The sequence below is a fragment of the Mauremys reevesii genome, linkage group 3, assembly GCF_016161935.1.
Source record: "Mauremys reevesii isolate NIE-2019 linkage group 3, ASM1616193v1, whole genome shotgun sequence".
Classification (NCBI taxonomy): Eukaryota; Metazoa; Chordata; order Testudines; family Geoemydidae; genus Mauremys; species Mauremys reevesii.
The window spans coordinates 141,365,192-141,386,342 of NC_052625.1; the positions used below are offsets into that span (position 1 = coordinate 141,365,192).

The window sequence follows — 21,151 nt, forward strand, 5'->3', positions numbered from 1 at the left end:
TCCCAGGTTAAACAAGTGCTGGACCGACTCCAGGAGGCTGGGCTGATCGTAAAGGCTGAGAAGTGCAAGGTGGGGATGGCTGAAGAATTGTACCTGGGCCATTGGGTGGAGAGTGGCTGCCTAAAGCCGGAACCAGCCAAAGTGGAGGTGATCAGAGATTGGCCCGCTCCACAAAAAGCAGGTCCAAGCCTTTATTGGGATGGTGGGGTACTATTGAAGATTCGTGCCCCACTTTAGCTCCATAGCCGCCCCCATCACTCAGCTGTGCAAGAAGGGAAAGCCAGACAAGGTGGTCTGGACCAAGGAGTGCCAGGGGGCTCTCTGTGCACTGAAGAACGCTCTGGTCAGTGACCCAGTTCTGGCAAACCCAGACTTTGACAAGCCCTTTATGGTGTTCACCGATGCCTCAGACACGGGACTGAGGGCAGTGTTAATGCAGGATGATGAAAAGGGGGAGAGACACCCCATTGTGTATCTGAGCAAGAAGTTGCTACCCCGGGAGCAAAACTATGCTGCCATCAAGAAGGAATGCCTGGCCATGGTGTGGGCCCTTAAGAAACTAGAGCCATATCTCTTTGGGCGACACTTCACCATGTACACCGACCACTCTTCCCTGACCTGGCTACACCAGATGAAAGGAGCCAACGCCAAGCTCCTGAGGTGGAGCCTGCTCCTGCAAGATTATGACTTGGACGTGGTCCATGTGAAGGGAAGTGCCAACATGATAGCGGATGCGTTGTCCCGGAGGGGACCCTGAACTTCCCCAGGCCACTGGTCAGAGTGACCCCGCTCAGCTCAGTCTGGAAGGGGGGAGAGATGTGACGCAGTAGGGAGTGGGGCGGATTGACCTGGGAATATTGTCTAGTTTTACTGGGACTGTCCCCACTGGGGATGGGATAGCAGGGGATGATTTTACTTGAGAGTTACCTGAGCTTGTAACCTGAGCCAGGACAGGGGTGGTGCCAGGTGACACCTTTGCCCAGGAAACTGGACTAAGGGAGGGGAGGAGCCGGGGGGAGGGGGAGAGAGACGGCTAGAGGGTGTTTTGCTTTCAGTTTTGGGCTGGGTGGTGAAACATAGGGTACCCCAAAGCTGGAGTCTAAGCTCCCTAATCCCCCCGGCCCCCCCCAGAAGGACTTGACTGAGGGGTCCAGGCTGTACCTACAAGCTCTGCTTCGGACTGCATTCCTGTTGTCTAATAAACCTTCTGTTTTACTAGCTGGCTGAGAGTCACGTTAAATTGCAGGAAGAGGGGTGCAGGGCCCTGACTTCCCCCACGCTGTGACAACGTGTTTTTTTTCTTTTTTACAGCCCATATAGGAACTGATGGAATGAACAAAGGAATGAGATCTTTATGATCCCGGGCAGATGTTTTAAGGATCTCTCATTTAGCAAACTGAAGAAGAATGCATAAGCTGCACATTAAAAAGCAATCAGCCAATTTGATTTTGTGTACTGTTTTTTTGCAGTGAGGGTGTTGGCAATGAGGGAGACAATGTCAGAGTGGCAATTAATCCCTAAAAGAAGGTGCGCTTCACTTTAGCCCAGGTTGTTGAGCAGCAGCGTGGATTCAGATCTCTTTGTAAAACCAGGAGGACTGTGCTACAAAGTCCTGGTGTGCTGCTTTCATCTTTTATTCACTGGCTGTTAGGCCCCAGGGAGTGAGATGTAAAAGAATCCTTCAGAAAACCTTCATCTCTAAGGGCTGGGCTACACTGGGGGCGGGGGGGGGAGATCGATCTAAGATACGCAACTTCAGCTATGTGAATAGCGTAGCTGAAGTCGAAGTACCTTAGATCGAATTACCTACCGTCTTCACGGCGCGGGATCGACGTCCGCGGCTCCCCATGTCGACTCCACTACCACCGTTCGCGTTGGTGGAGTTCCGGAGTCGACAGGAGCGCGTTCGGGGATCGACATATCGCGTCTAGATGAGACGCGATATATCTATCCCCGAGAAATCGATTGCTACCCGCCGATACGGCCGGTAGTGAAGACGTACCCTGAGTAACCCTTCCTTGCAAATGTCTTAGGTCTTGCTACTCCTTTGAAAGTATAGATCTTGCATCTTATAGAGATAAACACTACAGGCCTAAACAACAAGTTGTGCCTCCCAAATGTTCTCCAAGGACACAAGGCTATTTCTGCAGTAACTGCACACACGAAGCAGCTGCTGCTTGGTATATGTGAGCGAAATCTTGAGGTTTGAAGCAGGTTGTCAGCCCATAATGGGAGTCAGGCTATGTTGCTACGTGTGCTGGCATAAAACTTGGCAGTGTGTAAAGCAAGGGCTTTCTTCCATGAACTGCATCATGCTTTTTAGCTTCAGAATAAACGGAGAGGCTGCTCTTTTTCTTCCTGCTGAGGAATGGTTTGTTCCCGATTCCATGGTTTCTTTCTTGTCCCCAGACTGGCATTATTTTTTCATGATAGATGATAGTTCGAGGAGCATGCTCTGAAAGATAACAAGAGAAAGAGAGAATGAGACTGAATGGTCTTACTCTTAAGGAAGACAGAGAGGTTTGGTTTTTTTAAACCACTGTTACTAACCCAGGTTCCCTCAAAATATGGTTGGAATTTTAAAAAACTCTGTTTGTTTTAACACATTTACATTATACTACCTTTTGCAATTGTAACAGAAAAATCCCTATTGTATTTATACATAAAAGACCAAGTTAATCACTGCTGTAACTCTACTGAAGGGCCCAATCCTGCAGGCCCGATGCTGGAAACGTATAAGCAAATGAATGTACAACTTTTTTGTAGGTTTCCTAGACATGAATGGACAAAGCTACACTCAGCAGAGCTCCAGTTTCTAAAAATCAGCCTGATCTGTATTAACATACACATTCCTCAGACAGGAGAGCCCTGAGTGCCAATTTCTTATCAGCCCACAAGTTTGTCATTTTGAGCCTGCATGGTCTGTGAGCCTGCCGGATGGCTAGTTTAATTGATCAAGTAAACTGTACAGGCCCTTGGTACGTCACCTGTCTTCATCGCAAACTACACTGGAGCACTCCTGGGCAGAGTTCACTTTGCAGCATATAAATAATCCAGAGCATTCAGGAATTAGGACAGTCACACAGAAACCAACTGCATGAAAAATAACAGCAAGAGCTGATGGAGGAAAACAACCATAAAAAATTAATGTTTAAAGCTTTTCCAGCATCTGAGTAGAACAGAGCGACTTTGCTCAGTTTCTCATCCCAGTGCTATGTCTTGAGGGGGGCTTAGCTGGCATAGTCCATGCTGTTCTAAGTATCAAACAGACCCATAACATTTTAATATACAGTCGTTTCCATTGGGTGGGTGACCATTTGTGTGTACTGAAAAGACTGTAAGAGTCCAAGCTGAATAGCAGGCTCTGCAGCTGTCTGCATTATCGCCAGTTACTACTAGCCATTTGCCCAGTGGGGAAATAACCCAAAACTAAATGGAGAAGTAAGCAGTGGGGGATGGGGGGTTGGGACAACTCCCACTGACTTCAGTAGGGCCAGGATTTCACGCACTGATACCTTCTCCCTGGCAAACGAAAATCAGAAATCCATTTGGGCCTGTGTTGTACTTAAAGTACTGCACAGGATCTTTTCAGGGGGAATAAGGCAAAACGCCACATTTATTAGTAATACATGTATTAATTGCAAAGAGTCCTGTGGCACCTTATAGACTAACAGACGTTTTGGAGCATGAGCTTTCGTGGGTGAATACCCACTTCGTCGGATGCATCCAACGAAGTGGGTATTCACCCAAGAAAGCCAATGCTCCAAAACGTCTGTTAGTCTATAAGGTGCCACAGGACTCTTTGCTGCTTTTACAGATCCAGACTAACACGGCTACCCCTCTATACTTGACATGTATTAATTAACACTGTATCATATGCATATGATATATATATACACACATTACACTTATGCACACACACACAAGCACACTTTGTCTCGTTGTTGTTACCAGTTAGTTGCTCCCCCTAACTGCACTGGCAGTGAGTTAGATGTGGGAGGGGGTTGAGCCGGGCTCCTGCAGATTTGGATCGATGCTCCCATGTTGACAAGACAAGACCCGGGGTCCTTTGCAAGACACCTCACCTTTATAGCAGCTTCCCTCTTATGCAAATCTGTACCAGATTCAAAATCTGTGTCTGTGTCCGTTGGTCCTTTGTCCTGGGTGTTGTCCCAATGCTGCACAGAGGGTGTTTCCAAAAGAAGGTGCTTGCTTCTAACCCCCCAAGGCCGTCAATATGTCTGCTCTTCGTTAACGAGCCTGCTTGACAGGTTTTATTTTCCTTGGGTCTGGCTTCCATCCCCTCTCCAAGGGTTCCAACTGTCTGGAGTAGCTGCCTTCCACACCTTGCTCATTCAGACCTCGTTCATGCAACAGGGCAATTGATTAAGGGAGTGGGGCGGGGGGAGAGATCTTATTCTACTCCTAGCAAAAAGACATTTTTCTTCTACTTTAACTATCCTTAGGGGCTATAACATTATACCAAGGCTTAACACAAAGTTTTCAATATGTTTTTCTACATAGGGATCTGATACTAAGTTGTATGAAAATAGCTTAATATAAGGTTATACAAAATAGCTTAATACAGAGATTTATCTACACCTGATCGTATGAGGTTCTGAGCACATGCACATGCAACTCCGTTGGGAGCACAGCAGCTGACCGGATTCCAGGCACGGAGCTCCCCGCCAGAAGCCTGGCTGCCCTTCCCTCTACCCCCCATCCTCCAGGCTCTCCACTCCCTGCAGGGAACGGGGCAACTGCACTAGGCTTCTCAGCTCCCTCCTCCCCCAGCGGGAATGGGGCAGCTGACTGGACACCAGGCGCAGATCTCCCCGCCAGGAGCCTGGCTGCCCCGCCAGGCTCTCCGTTCCCCACTGGGTAATTACTGTGAGGGCTGTAAATCAACCAAACATAGTTTATAAACATAAGTTTATAGTGTAGACATACCCTTAGCAACTAATGGGATCAAGCTCAACTAGAGCATGTCTACACTATAAACGCTCTCCCATGCATTAGCTCCTCTTTTCTTTATCTTCGTTCCTGCCGTATCCCAGTCAGAAAGGGTAAGGGAGCTTGCCCTTCCACTCATGACTGTTTGGAAAGTAAATTTCTCCTCTCTCCCCTTCTTCACTGTTTCAAGGGAGAATTCTGATACCTCATTTTCTGCTCCCCATTGAGAAGTTTCAGATAACTCCTATGCCGTGAACCAAATAGCTCCCAGTTGCCTGGCATTCAGTGCAGACAAGCACATTCATTGCACTTGCTTGCTCCTGGACACAGCCATGGGAGAAGTTCTACTGAAATCAATAGGCCTCCTTATAAGAGTAAAGTTACAGGCATAAAGGTTTGCAGGATCAGTTCTTTCACTGGTCCACTTTGTGGCTGATCTAGTTAATATCACAGTGAATCCAAAGGTTAAAATAACACTAGTGTAGATAGTAAGGACTGAAGCCTCAGCAAACCCTCACTCATGAATGTAATTGTATTGAAGTCAGTGGGTCACTTCACAGTGACATCAGTGTGACTGCTTGTCCAAAGGAGGACTACTGATGTGAGGAGGTCTTGCAGGATCTGGCCCTGAGGCAGGATTCCATTTTCTCCTCAGTTACATGGCTGTAATCCCCCTTGATTAAAATGGGATGGGGGGAGTTATAGCTGTGTAACTGAGGGCAGATTGGGCCCAGAAAAGCTAGGTGTATATCTTCCATGTGAGTCCTGGGCAGGGGTTCAGATGGAGCCATATCCATGTCCTGATTGCCCTGCTGCACTGCAAAGGTTCTGTGGGAGTGATGAAATTCCTCACTACTGTGGTTTTGGAACCTCTGAGTCTGATGGTTCATGTTGACATCAGCAGCCACATAGATGACAAACTCCCTGAGTCAGCTGAGGATTTCATGACAACAATGATAGCCATGAGACTATCTTAGCTTGTTGCAAGCTCAGTCATACAGCAAGTCATGCTGTAGTTGTTGTGTTTGGTGCAGGTAAAGGCAACTGAAAATTATACCTGTCATGGACTGAATATTCTCTCCCAACTTTGTGGCTGTAGCACTTCTCTCCTGTCAGAATGAAGGGTCTGTTTTGGTGGTCTGACCCTATAGGGTAATGGAACTAAAGGATTTTCAGAGAGCTGTGAGAGAAAATGTTGTTTCTCCAAAGGATCGCTCTGTCCAGAGGATATTTTAACAATCTTTTGGCCTTCCCTACGATGTCCCCTTGATGTGCTCTTCCCCAGGTTCACTCTTACAGCTTACGTTGGTTTATGAATCACCTCTGACAAATGAAGTGATAGGGTGCTCATAGTAAAAGTCTTGGGTTAAAGCTTAGTAAAGATTTTTAAAATTCGTATGCCATGGCTGTGCATGAAGCAAAGGAATGGCTCTTCATCTCTACCAGATTTCAGACAGGGGTTCTTTAGACAGCTTGACTAATCTGGACTGTCTCTGCTCAATGGCTGGTCTGAGTCCCACATTTGGTGATGAAATTTATTATTTTGCAAATATAATTGAGCTGATCCAGAGCAATGCATTAGCATTCAGGAGCACAGAGCTGTATCCCAAGTGGCAAATTCAGTTTAGGACAATATTGCTTAGAGGTACTCCAGATGTTGAAGAACTTTGTGCTACATCTGTGCTTAAGGTTCAATTTTTTCCTGACTGGTGAGGGCCCGTAGAGAAGTACTAGGAAGATGCTCCTGGTCTTCTTGACACTCGTCAATCTGTGTAGAAACTTGTGTTTGGCCAGGAGACTGCACTGGTTATATTGGTCAGTTATCTCTTCCTGGTAATGGATAAAATCAAGCATCTATGATGATATTGCTAGTTCTGCCAGCTGCCTTCAATATCATTAATCATGGAATGTTGTTGACTCACATGCAGGCCCTAGCAGCAATGGATGGCACTGATTCTTTTGTAAATTCAAACTTTTTTATCTGAGAGAGAGCTCAGACAGCAGTTGTAGGCAATTGCTTTGCTTCTCCTAGGAATCTCAAATATGGGGTGCAGCAGGGTTCTATCTATAATGAGGTGCTCCTGGAAGGATTAATGGGGCAAATACTGTGATGTTTTCAGATGCTGATGATAACCAGCTTGGCTCTATCTCATCCAACTGAGGTGATGTTGCTAAGTGCCTTAATCAAAATCTGGTAGAGATTAGGGCATAGATGAAAGAAAAAAAATCTACTGCGACCTATTCCAGCCAAGATAGAGGTGGTGGTGGTGGTAGTTTGGGGAAGTAATCATAAAAGACAAAAGAGATAATATCACCCCTTTGTCTGAGGGTGTTTTCCCTCCATTGGTTGCCCAAATTAGGAATTTTTTTTGACCAATGGCAGTGCAGAGTGGCGTAGTATATTTCTGGCTGTTTAAATTGTTGTTTGAAAATGTATTTAGGTTTTGTGCTGTGTAGGTTTATCAGGTTTCAGGGGGGCAATTCTTTGTCTGGATTATTATTTTAAGTCATTATTAAACAGAAGTAGAAATAGACTTTTTTGTACTTCAGTTTAAATTTTTAAAATGTTTTCATTTTTGTTGTCTTATATTAAGATCAAATAATTAATCTTCCCAATGCTCCTGTTGGGGAAGTAGGTAAATAATATCATTTTTTAAAAACTAAACCTTATTGTATGGTAAAACTCCCATTGATGTAAATGAGAACAAAGTTTGGCAAATGCTAAGTACTTTTGACAATTCCAGCCATAATGTATAGAAACCATAGGGATAGGGAAGCATTCGACACATTATGGTATAGTTTTTTTGATTTCCTAGGGCAATATATATAATATATATATTGGTGCATTGGAAGATTTTGATTGTTCTTCATCAAGTCTTTTAGCAATATTTATACCAAATTGCATTTGCTGCAATAGTGATCAAATTGTACGTAACAGCATGTCTGCCTTGGGATGGCATGGATACATTGTGGGCAGGAAGTGACAGATTAGCTGATGTGTGTATACAAATTTCAAAATGCTGGTGACATTCACACAGATAGTGATCAATGAAGGGTGTTTACCACAAACACTGGCATGCTGAACAAGGTGTGCTGCTTTCAAGAACATTGAAATTGTTTGGTTTTGCAAGTTAAATGTATTTCTTCAGAAGACCTGGCCCAAAAGGCAAAATAGCAGATACTGTCATGTCCAGTATTTAAGAATGGCAGGCAAGTCTTTCATTAATTTTCATTACGATGTTACTTAAATTCTGGTTTTACTGTTTACCTTTTAAATAATCCCATTCTATTATATTCCAGTCCTTATGCTGCACTTATCATCATAGTATCTGAATGCCCACCAGCAGTGCATCAAGCAGCATGACTAACATCTGTTATGTGATGTTTGTTCTTTCATCCTCTCTCCATGGGAGAAGAGTGTGCAGTGGAGTGTCTTGTTTTGGTAGGGGGGTTTGGTTTGTTTTTTAGAAATATGCCTGTTGCTATGTATTTATATAGCAAGGTCAAAGAAAATGCACTTTGTACTTGTAATGGGAGGTTTGTCATTAGTTCCTGAGGGAGTTCATTCCCCCGACAGATAGGCCCCTGAAAAAGCTCTGACTCTCCTGCACAGATGAGCTTTACCCTTATTGTAGAAAGTCCCACTGTGCCAGAGCATCATAGTTGTTATTGGAGCAGTATGCAGTTTTTCAGATATTCTGGGCCCAGGCCATAGATCTCCTTGAAGATAAAGACCCAGACCTTGAACTTGATTCAAAATTCTATGGCAAGTCACTGTGGGGAGCAGAGGACAGGTATGATTTGCTTGTGATAGTCTGTGTTGCTGAGGAGGAGAAAAGAGACCTCAGCCTCAAGCAGACATAGAAAACCAGCAAGATGGACTCTGAGCCCTCTCTCCAGGCAATATTGGAAACAACAAAGGGAAAATGATGATACTGTATTTAAGAGAATGAGAATTTTCTTCTGTATGGTATTTGTTGATTGTCTCTACATTATAGAGACTATGGCACAATTGAAACTGGCGGATACAAATGGTAATGTGCTGAATAATGTACAAATATACTTTCTGCTTGTTAGGCAGGGGTTCAGACATATTTTTAATGTGTAAAAAGGGCAGTTATTAAAGAATAGGGGGAATGGAATGACACGTATTAGAGGGCCCACAGTGTTTTGAAATTAAGCTTGGTTTCTTTTAAAATCATTTTTGCCTCAGATGGTATAAGATAGTTTCTGAAGGTCTGCAAATCCATACTTACTGGAGTATTCCCATTGAAATCTGTGCCCCTCTCCCCCAATGCCAGTGAGCCCGACTAAGGGTTTGCAACTGCTGAGCTTAAATTATTTTAAAATGCAAATTTGTTGGCATCTGGATCCAAATTACAATTGTTTATTAAAATCGAAAGTAAGCAAGCTAGTTTCAGACAGCTTGTGTGGTTACGGAATATGAACAGTTGCTAAATATGAAATTACCCACTTGCTGTATTATTCAGTGTTTTATGGCAAAAAAAAATACCTAATCTAGTAGAAATTTTACATTTTTTATAAAGATTTAACAATCTAATTTAGGCAATGGTTTAACCCAAAGTTACAGTCCAAGAGAAATCCTGCCCCCTCAAGCTGAGTGGAATTTTCTCATTGATTTCAGTGGGGACAGGATTTTAGTTTAATTTCTTGTACTGGAATGAACCTCTACTAGGATATGGTAAAATCCTTTAAAGATCAATTGGGGGAATATATTTATATAGTTTAAATATACACGAAACCTCAGTGACCGAAGCCAATAAAGTGATGAATGATCTGTTACTGATAATATTCACTTTAGAGGCAAAAGACAATCCCAGTTAAGCAGAGAGATAATTTGATTTGAAACCTCCAGGGATTGTGAGGGATGTGTAGGAAATAATGGCGTGTTTTTCTTTTCAATCCCTTTGTCATTTACCCATTAATGGCTCTGGCCCTCTACATGCATGAGGCCAGGTATGTCATTTGTTACTGTATCCACACAACTCCCCAGCCACAGCCTGGCCATCCCGAGGCCTGGCCTAAGGCTCAGACACCTTCCAAAGAGCAGTAACTCACACTAGAGGACAGGACACTTGGCTCGACTTACCATGGACATTCTGCGTCCCATTGCAGAAGGGGGTGGTGGGGTGATGGGTGGGCTGCTCTCCTCTCTGCATTTGGCTTCAGAGCTGGAGCCATTCCTGGAGTCGGAGCTCTCCGAGTCACTGGCCAGCTGGCTCTCGGACAGCACCCTGGACAGGAAGCTGGCCTTACGATTGCCCTGATAGTGCCCGCTGTCCGGAGAGTCACCGCGATCGTCCCCATAGTCTTTGCAGCTGCCTACCCGGCTGTGTTTGCGGAGTACATTGCGGAGGGCTTGGGGAATCTCCAGCGGACCGGGACTAGTGGGGGTCTTGGCCTGCTGCACGGGGTTCCTGGGTGGCTCCGGGATGTGCTGTTCACTCCCTGGGCATCTCTCTATGCCCTGCTGGGGCTGCTTGTGGGTCTCCTCGCTGCTGGAGGAAGGGTGTCGGGATGGCTGTCCCAGGTGCTGGTTGGGGAGCTGTCTGTAGTGCTGCTCCCTCTCCCGGGGGTGCTCCGGGTGCTTGTAGAGGCGAGAGACCTGTCCATGGTGCTGCTCGCTTCTAGGCCTGTCTGTGCTGCACCGGCGCTGCTCAGCACCCATCCCTACTGCCCGCTGGCACTGATCAGCAGGTGCCTGGAGCACTTTGTATCCTTGTACTGGGGGCAGGTAAACAGGCAGCCCACCCTGCTGGTTTGGCAAAAGTTTATAGCTGCTCTGAGGGGAGGAATTGCTCATGATGCAAACTTGCTGCACCACTGAGTTCTTCTTCAAGGTGCAAATGCTTGTCTCCTCTGCCATCGCTGCCTCTCTTCTCTGCCTCCCATGCAGGGTCTTCTTTATCTTCTTTATCCCCAGGTGGATAATCTCTAGGATGTTCAGGAACAGGGAGACGGCTGCGATGCTATGCATGAAAATCATAAAGATGGTCTTCTCTGTGGGTCTGGACACAAAACAATCCACCGTGTTAGGACAGGGAGGACGAGTGCATTTGTAAAGGGGATACATTTGAAGCCCATATAAAAGATACTGACCTATCATAAAGCCCACTTCCACCGCTGAGCGGGTCAAGATATGCAGGACATAGGTGCGCAATAGGGACCCTCTCAAGGGCGCTTTGTTCACTTTCTTCTGTTCTTCTAACTTCCTCAGCTCCCTCTCCAGTCTCTTGTGCTCCTCCAGGACCGGCTCCAGCTCTTCCAGCTGGGCTCTCAGATGAGTTTTCTTCTTTTGCCTCTCTTTCTCAAGGGCCCTAAGTCTATAAAGTGCATGTCCCATGTACACTAGGGATGGGGAAGAGACAAAGATGATCTGAAGCACCCAGTATCTGATCAGAGAGATGGGGAAGGCTTTGTCATAACAGACATTGCTGCAGCCAGGTTGCTCCGTGTTACAAATGAATTCAGACTGCTCGTCATCCCAAACATCTTCAGCAGCCACTCCCAGCACCAGCATCCGGAATATGAAAAGGATAGTGAGCCAGATTTTTCCCACGATGGTGGAGTGGATGTGCACTTCCTCGAGGATGCTCCCTAGCAAGTTCCAATCCCCCATCATCAGAGGCTCATGTCTGAAATGGAAAATCCCATGTCATTAAAGCATCCCACATTAAGCTGCATTTCTATAGGAACTGGAGCTTCTCAGCTATGTTCAATTATGTTTTTTTCATATTTCCTTATGATACACCCATAAGGGAAGAGATTTTAAAAGTTCATGAGTTTTCCGATCAATGGCTCATTAATACACACACAAAATTAACATCATATTAAGGAAGGGGGTGAGAGATGCAAAAGCAAGAGAAGTTCAGAGAAGGGCAACTAAAATGATTAGGGGTTTGGAATGGGTCCTATATGAGGAGAGATTAAAGAGGCTAGGACTTTTCAGCCTGGAAAAGAGGAGACTAAGGGGGGATATATAAAATCATGAGTGATGTGGAGAAAGTAGATAAGAAAAAGTTATTTACTTATTCCCATAATACAAGAACTAGGGGGTCACCAAATGAAATTAATAGGCAGCAGGTTTAAAACAAATAAAAGGAAGTTCTTCACACAGCGCACAGTCAACCTGTGGAACTCCTTACCTGAGGGGGTTGTGAAGGCTAGGACTATAACAGCATTTAAAAGAGAACTGGATAAATTCATGGAGGTTAAGTCCATTAATGGCTATTAGCCAGGATGAGTAAGGAATGGTGTCCCTAGCCTCTGTTTGTCAGAGGGTGGAGATGGATGGCAGGAGAGAGATCACTTCTTAAGATCATAAAATGCTCTTAGAGGCTGATTTCGGTGATAAACTTTTGAAGCTGTTTCCTCACTTATTGGTTTACATCACATCCTTACTATTATTGAAGCAGTTGATTTTCTTTTTTCATTATCATTGTTCATATAATCGTGCTATAGCTGGCAGCAGCTTCACCCACTCAATTTCTGTAGCAGTGGCTCTGTCTTTGAATATAGACAGCTACGGCAGTGTGGCGGGCAAACTAAGCTCATTGACAGTACTTTGAAAAGTAGGCCTGACATGAGACTTCTATTGCTAGTACCTTACCTCCGTCATAGAGCCTCTCAGCCCATGGCTTCCTACCAACTATGGGAACAAACATGAAGTTTTCATGTAGGCTCCAAACCTGCACCATCTGAGCCAATTTCTAACTGTACACCTCTGGGTAGTCTCATTCAGTTCAACAGGAATACTCACATGCAAAGAATTTGCGGGGGCGGGGGGAGGCTTAGATTTTATTAGGGCAAAGTCTTACTGAAGTCAATGGGGCTTTGGCTTGATCACTAATTTTAGGATTTGTGAGTATCTTTACAGTTAGACTGGGGAACACAACATGAGTGATATCAAGATTTTTATCAGTGAGTGTGGGAAAATCCATTTAATTAGCTGAGGTGCAAAGGCCCTTGTGCTCTTCACCAAATGGGACATAAATTCTGCAACAAGGGCCCTTGGTTTCTGAGGCACCTCAGTGCAGCCGGTTATGGAAATTCTGTGGGAGCTTCATATAAGTTCCCAAATTGATATTTTAAAAAAATGTAATGTGAACATGGATGTTATATTCAATAGCACTTCCCTTATATTTCACTAACATGGTAAAATACTGGAAGCCACTGGAACCTCATCTACACTAGGGATCTCACTTGTGCTTATACCAGTTCAGCTGAACTGATCCTAGCGCTGGTGGGAATTTTTTGCTAAAATTCTTTAGTGTAGGCAAAGTGGAAGATGTACAAGTGTGGCTTTTACAAGCCTGAGACTTTGAGATTATGTCCGAATGTTCTTCCTTTATGTTTCTTCTCTCTCATACAGACATTGTTTAAATGAAGTTATAAATTGTTTTTCACTGCCAATGTTGAAGAGCAAGTGCTGACAGAGCATCCTAGGCGTAGAGAACATCTCAACCTTTGGAGAAAGAAAAGCAGGTGGGTTTAGCTGTGTAGGGAACCTAAGCCATATTTGGATTTAGGCTTGAGTAACTTTAGTTGGCCAAATGTTTAATGAAAGTTCAATTGCTAGGAGATGTTTGAAGCAGCTTTCTGGTTCGTAGGCAAAAGGTTATTAGAATAAGGTCATCCACTTGTCATAGACTTTGCACCACCTCTTAGAGTTCTTTTCCCAGTGTCTTAACTCACTGTCATGTGGATGTGTGGGTAAGTAAACACTGACAAGTTATTAATTATATTTAAACAATGAAGACAGTGATGTCTTGGGCCTAAGTGAAAGTCTGTCTATCATTTCCTTAACACATAGTACTTTCTTGTATCCTGTTTTCAAGAGACATACATTTGTGGTTATTGTTAAAGACATTCACACTCTAACCTAGAATCTTTGCTGTGACTTCAAAATCAAGATGCCAGGTCATTGGCTCACATCAAACTACAACTACCAGCCTTTAACATCTAATTGGCCTGTGAAGATATTGATGTATCCCCTGAGGCGGAGTAAGGACATTGATCACTACAAAAGACTAAACTATGTAGACAGAAAGGGAGGCGATCTCTTGCATCAACAAGGACACCCAGAGTTGTATATCCTGTTTTCTTCCCTGGACTGGCCGTCCAAAGAACAAGAGGTGAAAGACTCTGACCATGTGCTAAACCAAGTCTGAAGTCTACAACTGAGAGAGAGACCAAACTCTCCCTCCCCCACATGCAAATAATCTTAATTTCATCCTAATGATGCCAGTAAATATCAATTTAGTTCCAAACTAATACCAATCATGTGAACTGAAGACTTTAGGAATGTGTGAAAATCCTTCTGCAGAGCAATTCAAAGAACACTAGAATAGTTCCAAGTCCCATTAGTACAAGTGTGTGTGTGTGTGTGTGTGTGTGTGTGTGTGTGTGTCTTTCTCTTTGTCACTAACTGTTCCCCAAAGTAGACACTAAACCCCTTAGTCTGTTACCTACACTGCAAGAGATCTCTGGGTTAAATGAGTGTCGTTCTAAAGATGCAGAGTATGGGATTCTCGAAATAATTTTGTATTTGTGTCAGACCTCCAGAAAGATGTGGGCATTGTGTTCAAGTGAGGTGGGGAAACAGATTAAATAAACCATAGTTTGATGTAGTTTCTGTGAACAGTAAATCTCAACAAGAGCAAGCCAAAGGAGGAAGTTACTAGGAAATCATTCTAAGAGCTGTACTTCCTTAAAACCAAGGCAAGAACTGGCCTTTGCTTTTAACAGATGCCTAGCAAAATTGCTGAAATCAAAGGGAACAGTTTTATCCCCTTAACCTTCCTGTGACATACTAAGAGAATTGTTTTCCTTAATTTGTTTATTTTCATTCGATTTAGTTACTTATTGTAGTAATTGGCGAGCCAGATAAATTAAACCATCAATGTACTGCTTATACTTTAATTATAATCTTGATTTGATGATTGCATTTTTATTGTAAACTTGATGATAACTTAAATTAGCTAGTGACATTTTGCTTAAACTCACATTTGTTTTCTAAGTGCTTGCTTAACCTTTTAATAAATGGATAAAAGATCAGCTGTAATGGTTTACCTTCCAAAACTTCAACACAAACAAAATAATGTATGTAGAGATAAAAGGTGACGCTATTAAAATCATTCCTGAACCATCATACATTTGAATTATTTATAACAACACCCAATTATCCCTCCAAGAGGGTCTTTAAAGAAAGCAGGAGGCAGTGGGGAGGGGGGGAGGTCTTGAGAGTGGTATCTGTCTAACCATAGAGATAACACAACCAGTAGATGGTAGGAGTGGTTTTGTGCTGACAAAAAATGAGAATTCTGACAATGGCTCATTGTTACAGTACTTATAGTCTTGGCTGAAAACTCTCACTAACATGCATTATACTAATAAGCCACATTCTTCCAGTCTTTCTAGTCATCTTCACATTTCTTATCTTCTTTGGGCCGCTCTCTCAGCATTTCCAGCTGCTCTGGACTTTGCTTTTCCTTCTACATCCTTTATGGTTAGGGATGACTGGAAAACAAGAATTTCATTTTCATGGAAAATGTTTGAGATTTTGGAATTTGTTTTCATTCCAATGTGGAATGAAACAGACATTTCAAAAATGTTGAATGAAAAGTTGAGAGGGCGAGGCTAACCACCGTCACCCTCCAAGATTGGAACAGGGATTGCAACGTCAGTATCCCACATTACAGGTGAATACCTTAACCATTCAGACACTTGGCTATTCTGGTCCTTTTCTCTAGCTCTCTGATTTAGACCAGAAATTCTGTCCTGAACCTGAGAAAGTTTGTTTTCCTGACCATTTGACTCCTCATTTGAACTTTCCTCCTGACACTGAGAATTTGTTCAGGAAACCTAATTATTCCTGGTATTCTCTTAGCTTTCCTGATGTATCTGGGATACCTTCTCTGCTCCACTCTGTTTTCCAGTTATCCACAAAACCAGAGACATTGGAACTCTTCAGAAGAAAATAGTAATGAATTCCCCCCTCTTTGTGGAATACTATATGGGTATTTCTTATGCTATATAACAGATTTCTATTAGATTAACTATATTACTATATAACTTCAGAATCCACAGAAATCTGGGGAGAAAAGGTTTGGCAAATTCTGAAACTTTCACTAGAAAATGTTACATCACAACCTTTTTTAATGGGCACTGTATGACCTATTTTTCAGATCTTGCAAATGAGATGCATAGTCTGTGAATTCAACAGTAATGCCATGTTAGCAAATACCCCTAGACATCAGTGAATTCAATCAAATTATAAAATATCCAGCAGTAAAGTGGGAGATCCAGTGATACACCTAATCACAAGCTTCCACTCCTAAGGCATTCAGGGGGCTGTGTATTCCTTAGTGGTGTTTGCTGATGGATCGGATTTTGTTCCTGCATAGCTTCCCTGGAAAGGTGATTTACCCTATGCAAGGTGCAGCAATGAAACTAAGAAATCTTATGTAACATTTGCTGGGTTGCAAGAGCCTGTTCTAATGCTTGTTGAAGTCAGTGGGCTTTAGATCAGGCCCTAAGTGAGGTGCTGGCTTGTAGATGCAACAGCAAAGGGGAGACAAAGCCTTCTTTTAATGCCAAGAAAGAAGAGGCAGGGGAAACCTAGCATCTTTCTAGCAGAGGACAAATAGCAATAATGTCCTTTGGCTAATGGGAGGCCAAAGCATCCATTCTGGGGAAGACATAGGGGGCATGAACATACTGCCTTGTCTCTGGCAAAGCATTTGGTTCTTAGCTTGCCTTTGCCAGTATTTAAATAGCTGTATCCTAGACTCTCTGGTATAGTTCACGCTTTTACTGCTGATATTATCTGAAGGCCATTTACTTGAATGGCTGGGTTGGCAGAACAACAATGCGATTTATATGGTGAAGGCTCTCCCTGCAATGGAAAAACTAGTCTTTTAATGAAAGCCATCATTCTGGAGAAAAAGCTAAAACCGTGTTAAGACCTAAAATGAAAGGATCAGCAATAGTGTTGCAATAGTAATTTTCCAGTGTCCCTAACTCACTTGCTTTCAGTGGTATTATCTGGGCGCCTTTTAACAATCTGATCTTTAATATCAATCTCAGAGTCGAAGTAGCGGGGTGCGAAGGAAAAAATCACACATTTAAAGATATCCTCTTACAATACAATGGTGAGATTTTTTTGATTGTTTTTTCTTAAATTATGAAAAGTACAATAGCTATTATATATCTTGGACATTTCTAATTACACTTTTTGAAATACCAAAAAGACTCAGGTAACATTACAGACTGTCCAAATGTGATTTTTATTTTTATATTAAACCTTTAAAAGTCATGCACAAAAATTATTGGGGAAAATCAATTTGTCTTGGGGGGGGGGGGAAATGAGTTTGTCTGGCATTTTTTATTGATTTCTTTTCTAATTAAATTTTAGTTTGATTCTTTTACGTAATTAAAAAAAAATCACTTCTCAGTTGAATGTGTGTCAGAGTTTTGCCCACTATGATTTGCAAAGGCTGAGTTACAAACTGGTTAAATTCTAATAGATATTTTAAAGATACAAGTATTGCCATGGACTGCTGTTATAACCTATCACTAAAGTATTTACAAGATCACTGCTGATTAAGTTACCAGCTTTTCCGAAGGATAATTTCTATGCATAAAGTGAAATATTAATTTACATATTATTTTTCTGTATTATTTCTACGTTTTACTTTAGATCTCTTCACTTCAAGCACATACACATATCTGTCTGCGCCACACTTTCCCCATACATGAGTTAAGATGTTTTTCTGCTGCTTACCTTATGAGAAATGTCTTGGTTATTAGTAGCTTAGAACATTACAGATGGATTCTAGACTGTTGCTGAATGTTATAGCCCAGAGAGCTTCCTTTGAAATTGAGATTCTTTTCATTTCTTTGTTTGTTTTTGAAGACCAAAAACATAGATGTGGAACAGTTGGCACGCTGAACACAATTCATAGTTCTGTGAAAGTGAATGCTGGGATCACTGAGCCAAACTATATATGCAGAGTTTGATCAGCTGGTGATGGCATGGTGCCCCTAGCCAGACTTATCATGCAATTATTTTAGTCAGTGGCTTCTAACAAAGCCATGTCCCAAGGCTCAGCATGTACTTCAGTGCTTTATAACATCCCTGCTAATTATTTTATTCAAATCCACAAAGGCTATGCCTCCTTGCTGATCCAATTCATAAATGAAAGTTTATTTTGTAAAATGAATAAATAACCTCCCTTTACTGTGCTAGAGATTCGTATGTTTTCTTTACATTCCATTAGTTTCCATGTGAATCAATGGTGAGTGATCAATCGGTCATGTCCGATTTCACAGTCTGTTGCCTAGTGAGTTAAATTAGCATCTGTTAGGGGGATACTTTGAAACTATAGGCAGTTGAACATGGATATATATATTAAAGTGGAAACCGGTAAAAGACTATTCAGAATCTTTTGTTAGCTACTCAGTTTTCCTGACAGTTAACAAATTCTGATGCTATGCTTGTGATCCAAAGAGATCCAGATTCTCAAAGATGCAGTGTAAGGTGCAAAGTTCACAATGGTTTTCTGCAGCATAGTATATTCTCTTTTTTTTTTACCCCCTCCTTAGAGTGGAATATTTCTTGAGAGAGGTTCTTATGTGGATCACTTCCCACTTCAGTTTCACAATCTCAGTTCCACAATGTCAGAAATATTTTCCATGTATTTTTTTCTAACTGTGCTCTCTGTCACAGTGACTGACTGTAAATGTGCAACTAAAAATTAAATTCCTCACCTTTGGTCTTTAACTCCATTATCTCTTGTTTATTCCGTTTCCTCTCCCCTCTTCAGCAGATGTAATATGACAGGCTTTTCCTACAAGCACTCTGAACATAGATGCTGCATTTTTCAGCCATTCCTCATGAAGACACACTGCACTTTCCTTGTTTTATTTAGTTGTACTACAGTAGTGCCTAGAGGCCCCAACTCAGATCTAGGCTCCATTTTACTAGACATTGTACAAACACATTATAAAGCCCGAAGAGCTTACAGTCTAAATAGCACTTCCTTTCCCCTCTCTTTTTTTTTTTTTTGGTGTGTGTGTCTGATATAGATGTTACAGATGGAGAACTGAGCTACAGCATATGTTTTCAAGGCAGAGTTAACTTGAGTGATTTCCACCCAGGTTAGTTTAGCCTGGGTGTGACCAGCCACACTGCAAGGCCATACCCAGGTTACTACATCCTCATTGGTGCTGTCCTCCCCCATGAGGGACTTCTGGGAGTATATCCCTTGGTTCCTTGTGCTGTGGTAAACTGAGCAGCAATATGATTTTTTCCCAGTGAATTGTGGGAGAACTTGGCAGTACTTCTGGGCAGATGGGGGAATAGTGGGAAGCCACTGGAGGACTATCAGCATTCAAGTGATTTAGCCTGCATCCTCACTCCAAAGTGAGCAGTTTACCAGCCCCCAAGTGAAAGTGGCACCTAAACTCTAGCCCAGGGGTCACCAACCTTTGGCACGCAACCCATCAGCGTAATCTGCTGGTGGGCAGTGAGACATTTTGTTTACGTTTACATCCAACACCTGAAGAACTTTCCAGAGTAGTGAGGAAACCAAGGCAGGGAAAATGCATGTAGGTATGTTTATTTTGCCTAAATTTCTCTTTCCTTCAGGCTTAGCAAAGAGCAATGGGGTTTTTAGACTCCTGTGCAAAGTACAGCCATGTGTATGTTTTGCTGGACTTTATCATGTACCCCATAACAGATGAACTGTAAACCAGAAGGCTCATGCCTACGGTGGGATTCTGGGGAATGTGTAATAGCTGCTGGGGAGGCTTGGGGGAGATGGCACAAGCTTCAAGACCTAGGCAATTGGACCATTGAGGGTCCTCATTGCCAAGAGGGGGCATCAGTCATGAGGTCTGTACCTAGCATGCCTGCCTAGAGGTCCAAAGCCAGGGACAGTGTCTAAATTCTTCCCAGCTTCAGCAGGCTAAGGGCACATGTGATTCAGCATTAGGATCCCCTTACAGCACTCTGGTGAGTGTCAAGCAGGAGACCTCAACCAGATCTTTGATTGTTATCAATCAGAAAGAAGTGGATCTTGGATAGTTTCTTCCCTGGTTGGCCCACTACTTTATGGATTGTGAAACTGTCCCCTATGAAACAAAACATTTACAAAGAAGGTGCAGGAGCTGCAAGAGAATATCTTAAATGAGACAAACGCACCCTGAACAACTCTACTGCTGATCATACTACCCGAAGCAGAATCCCGTAACTCAGTCACAATACTCTATGAAACAGTGTTCTGACTCTCACGCTCATCTTCCTGTGTGAAGGCAACTTCCCATTCCATAGAGCTGTGGAAATGTAAACATCTGTAAAGGGGAAAACTTACTTACACTGATCTTTTTCTTCCTGCAACCACTGCTATGCTGCCTCTCCCATCTGTAGCTCCATTGGCAACCTTGTGGGATCTCTTCTACCTATAGCCTGCTAAGATCCAGGAACAAAGGAACCTATAGTTTCACTGTGCCCCACTGCGGCACCTCTGCCACCTGTAACTCTGACCACATCAAAGAGGACGAGAGTCGCTACTCATGGCTGATATCCTATTTAGGGAGTAATTTTGTGACTGTGGTTGGTGGTATCTGGAAGCTGAGAGTTTCACTTGGCAAAAATAACTTCATCAAAGTCCCCAGATGTAGATCTTCTGTGACAGCATTGTGATGTGCCTTTAATAAAATTAGGCTCCCAGAAAATGTAGCATTGTTTTGGTTCAGGACTTGGGATTTGTAGAGTATGTGGGGGAAAATGATAGAAAAATCACTTCCACTTAGATTATGATAGAAAATCATAACCACTTAGATGACCATTCAAGGTCAGGAATGGGTGATATGCAGGTGACGACAGAGCTGGGCACTTCTACAGCCTCTTCACCTTCACCATCTCACTGAATGAGTCTGCGTGGGGGAATCTGTTCAAGGAAATAGGAGTCTCATTGTCTTTAGAGCTTGTACTGAGAGAGCAAAATAAAGGTTATATGCCCTTCGTAGCTATAAAAAGTGAAGTATCTGTTGATGTGGGGAAATTATGTACCAGTTAGTCAGGCCTGATCGACACTAGGAAATTAGGTCGGTAAAACTATGTTGCTCAGGGATGTGAACAATCCACATCCCTGAGTGACACAGTTAAACCGAC

At 42.9% G+C, this 21,151-nt stretch overlaps 1 protein-coding gene across 1 annotated transcript; it reads right to left on the minus strand.

The window, feature by feature from the left end:
• Nucleotides 1-2,240: 2,240 nt before the first annotated feature.
• Nucleotides 2,241-11,593, minus strand: GJA10 (gap junction protein alpha 10). Its single transcript, XM_039530821.1, has 3 exons — nucleotides 10,064-11,593; nucleotides 4,121-4,178; nucleotides 2,241-2,455 (listed from the first exon to the last, which is right to left on the minus strand). The coding sequence occupies exons 1-3, from the start codon at nucleotides 11,591-11,593 to the stop codon at nucleotides 2,241-2,243; spliced, it is 1,803 nt and encodes a 600-aa protein (XP_039386755.1).
• Nucleotides 11,594-21,151: the final 9,558 nt, after the last annotated feature.

What these genes read in the sequence shown, in the direction of transcription:
- GJA10 (XM_039530821.1), bottom strand. Translation starts at nt 11,593, where the DNA reads ATGGGGGATTGGAACTTGCTAGGGAGCATCCTCGAGGAAGTGCACATC. An exon ending in TGGGACGCAGAATGTCCATG is followed by an intron (nt 4,179 to 10,063) that starts GTAAGTCGAGCC and finishes CCCTCTGTGCAG; the next exon opens with CATTGGGACAACACCCAGGA. An exon ending in AGACACAGATTTTGAATCTG is followed by an intron (nt 2,456 to 4,120) that starts GTACAGATTTGC and finishes GTTATCTTTCAG; the next exon opens with AGCATGCTCCTCGAACTATC.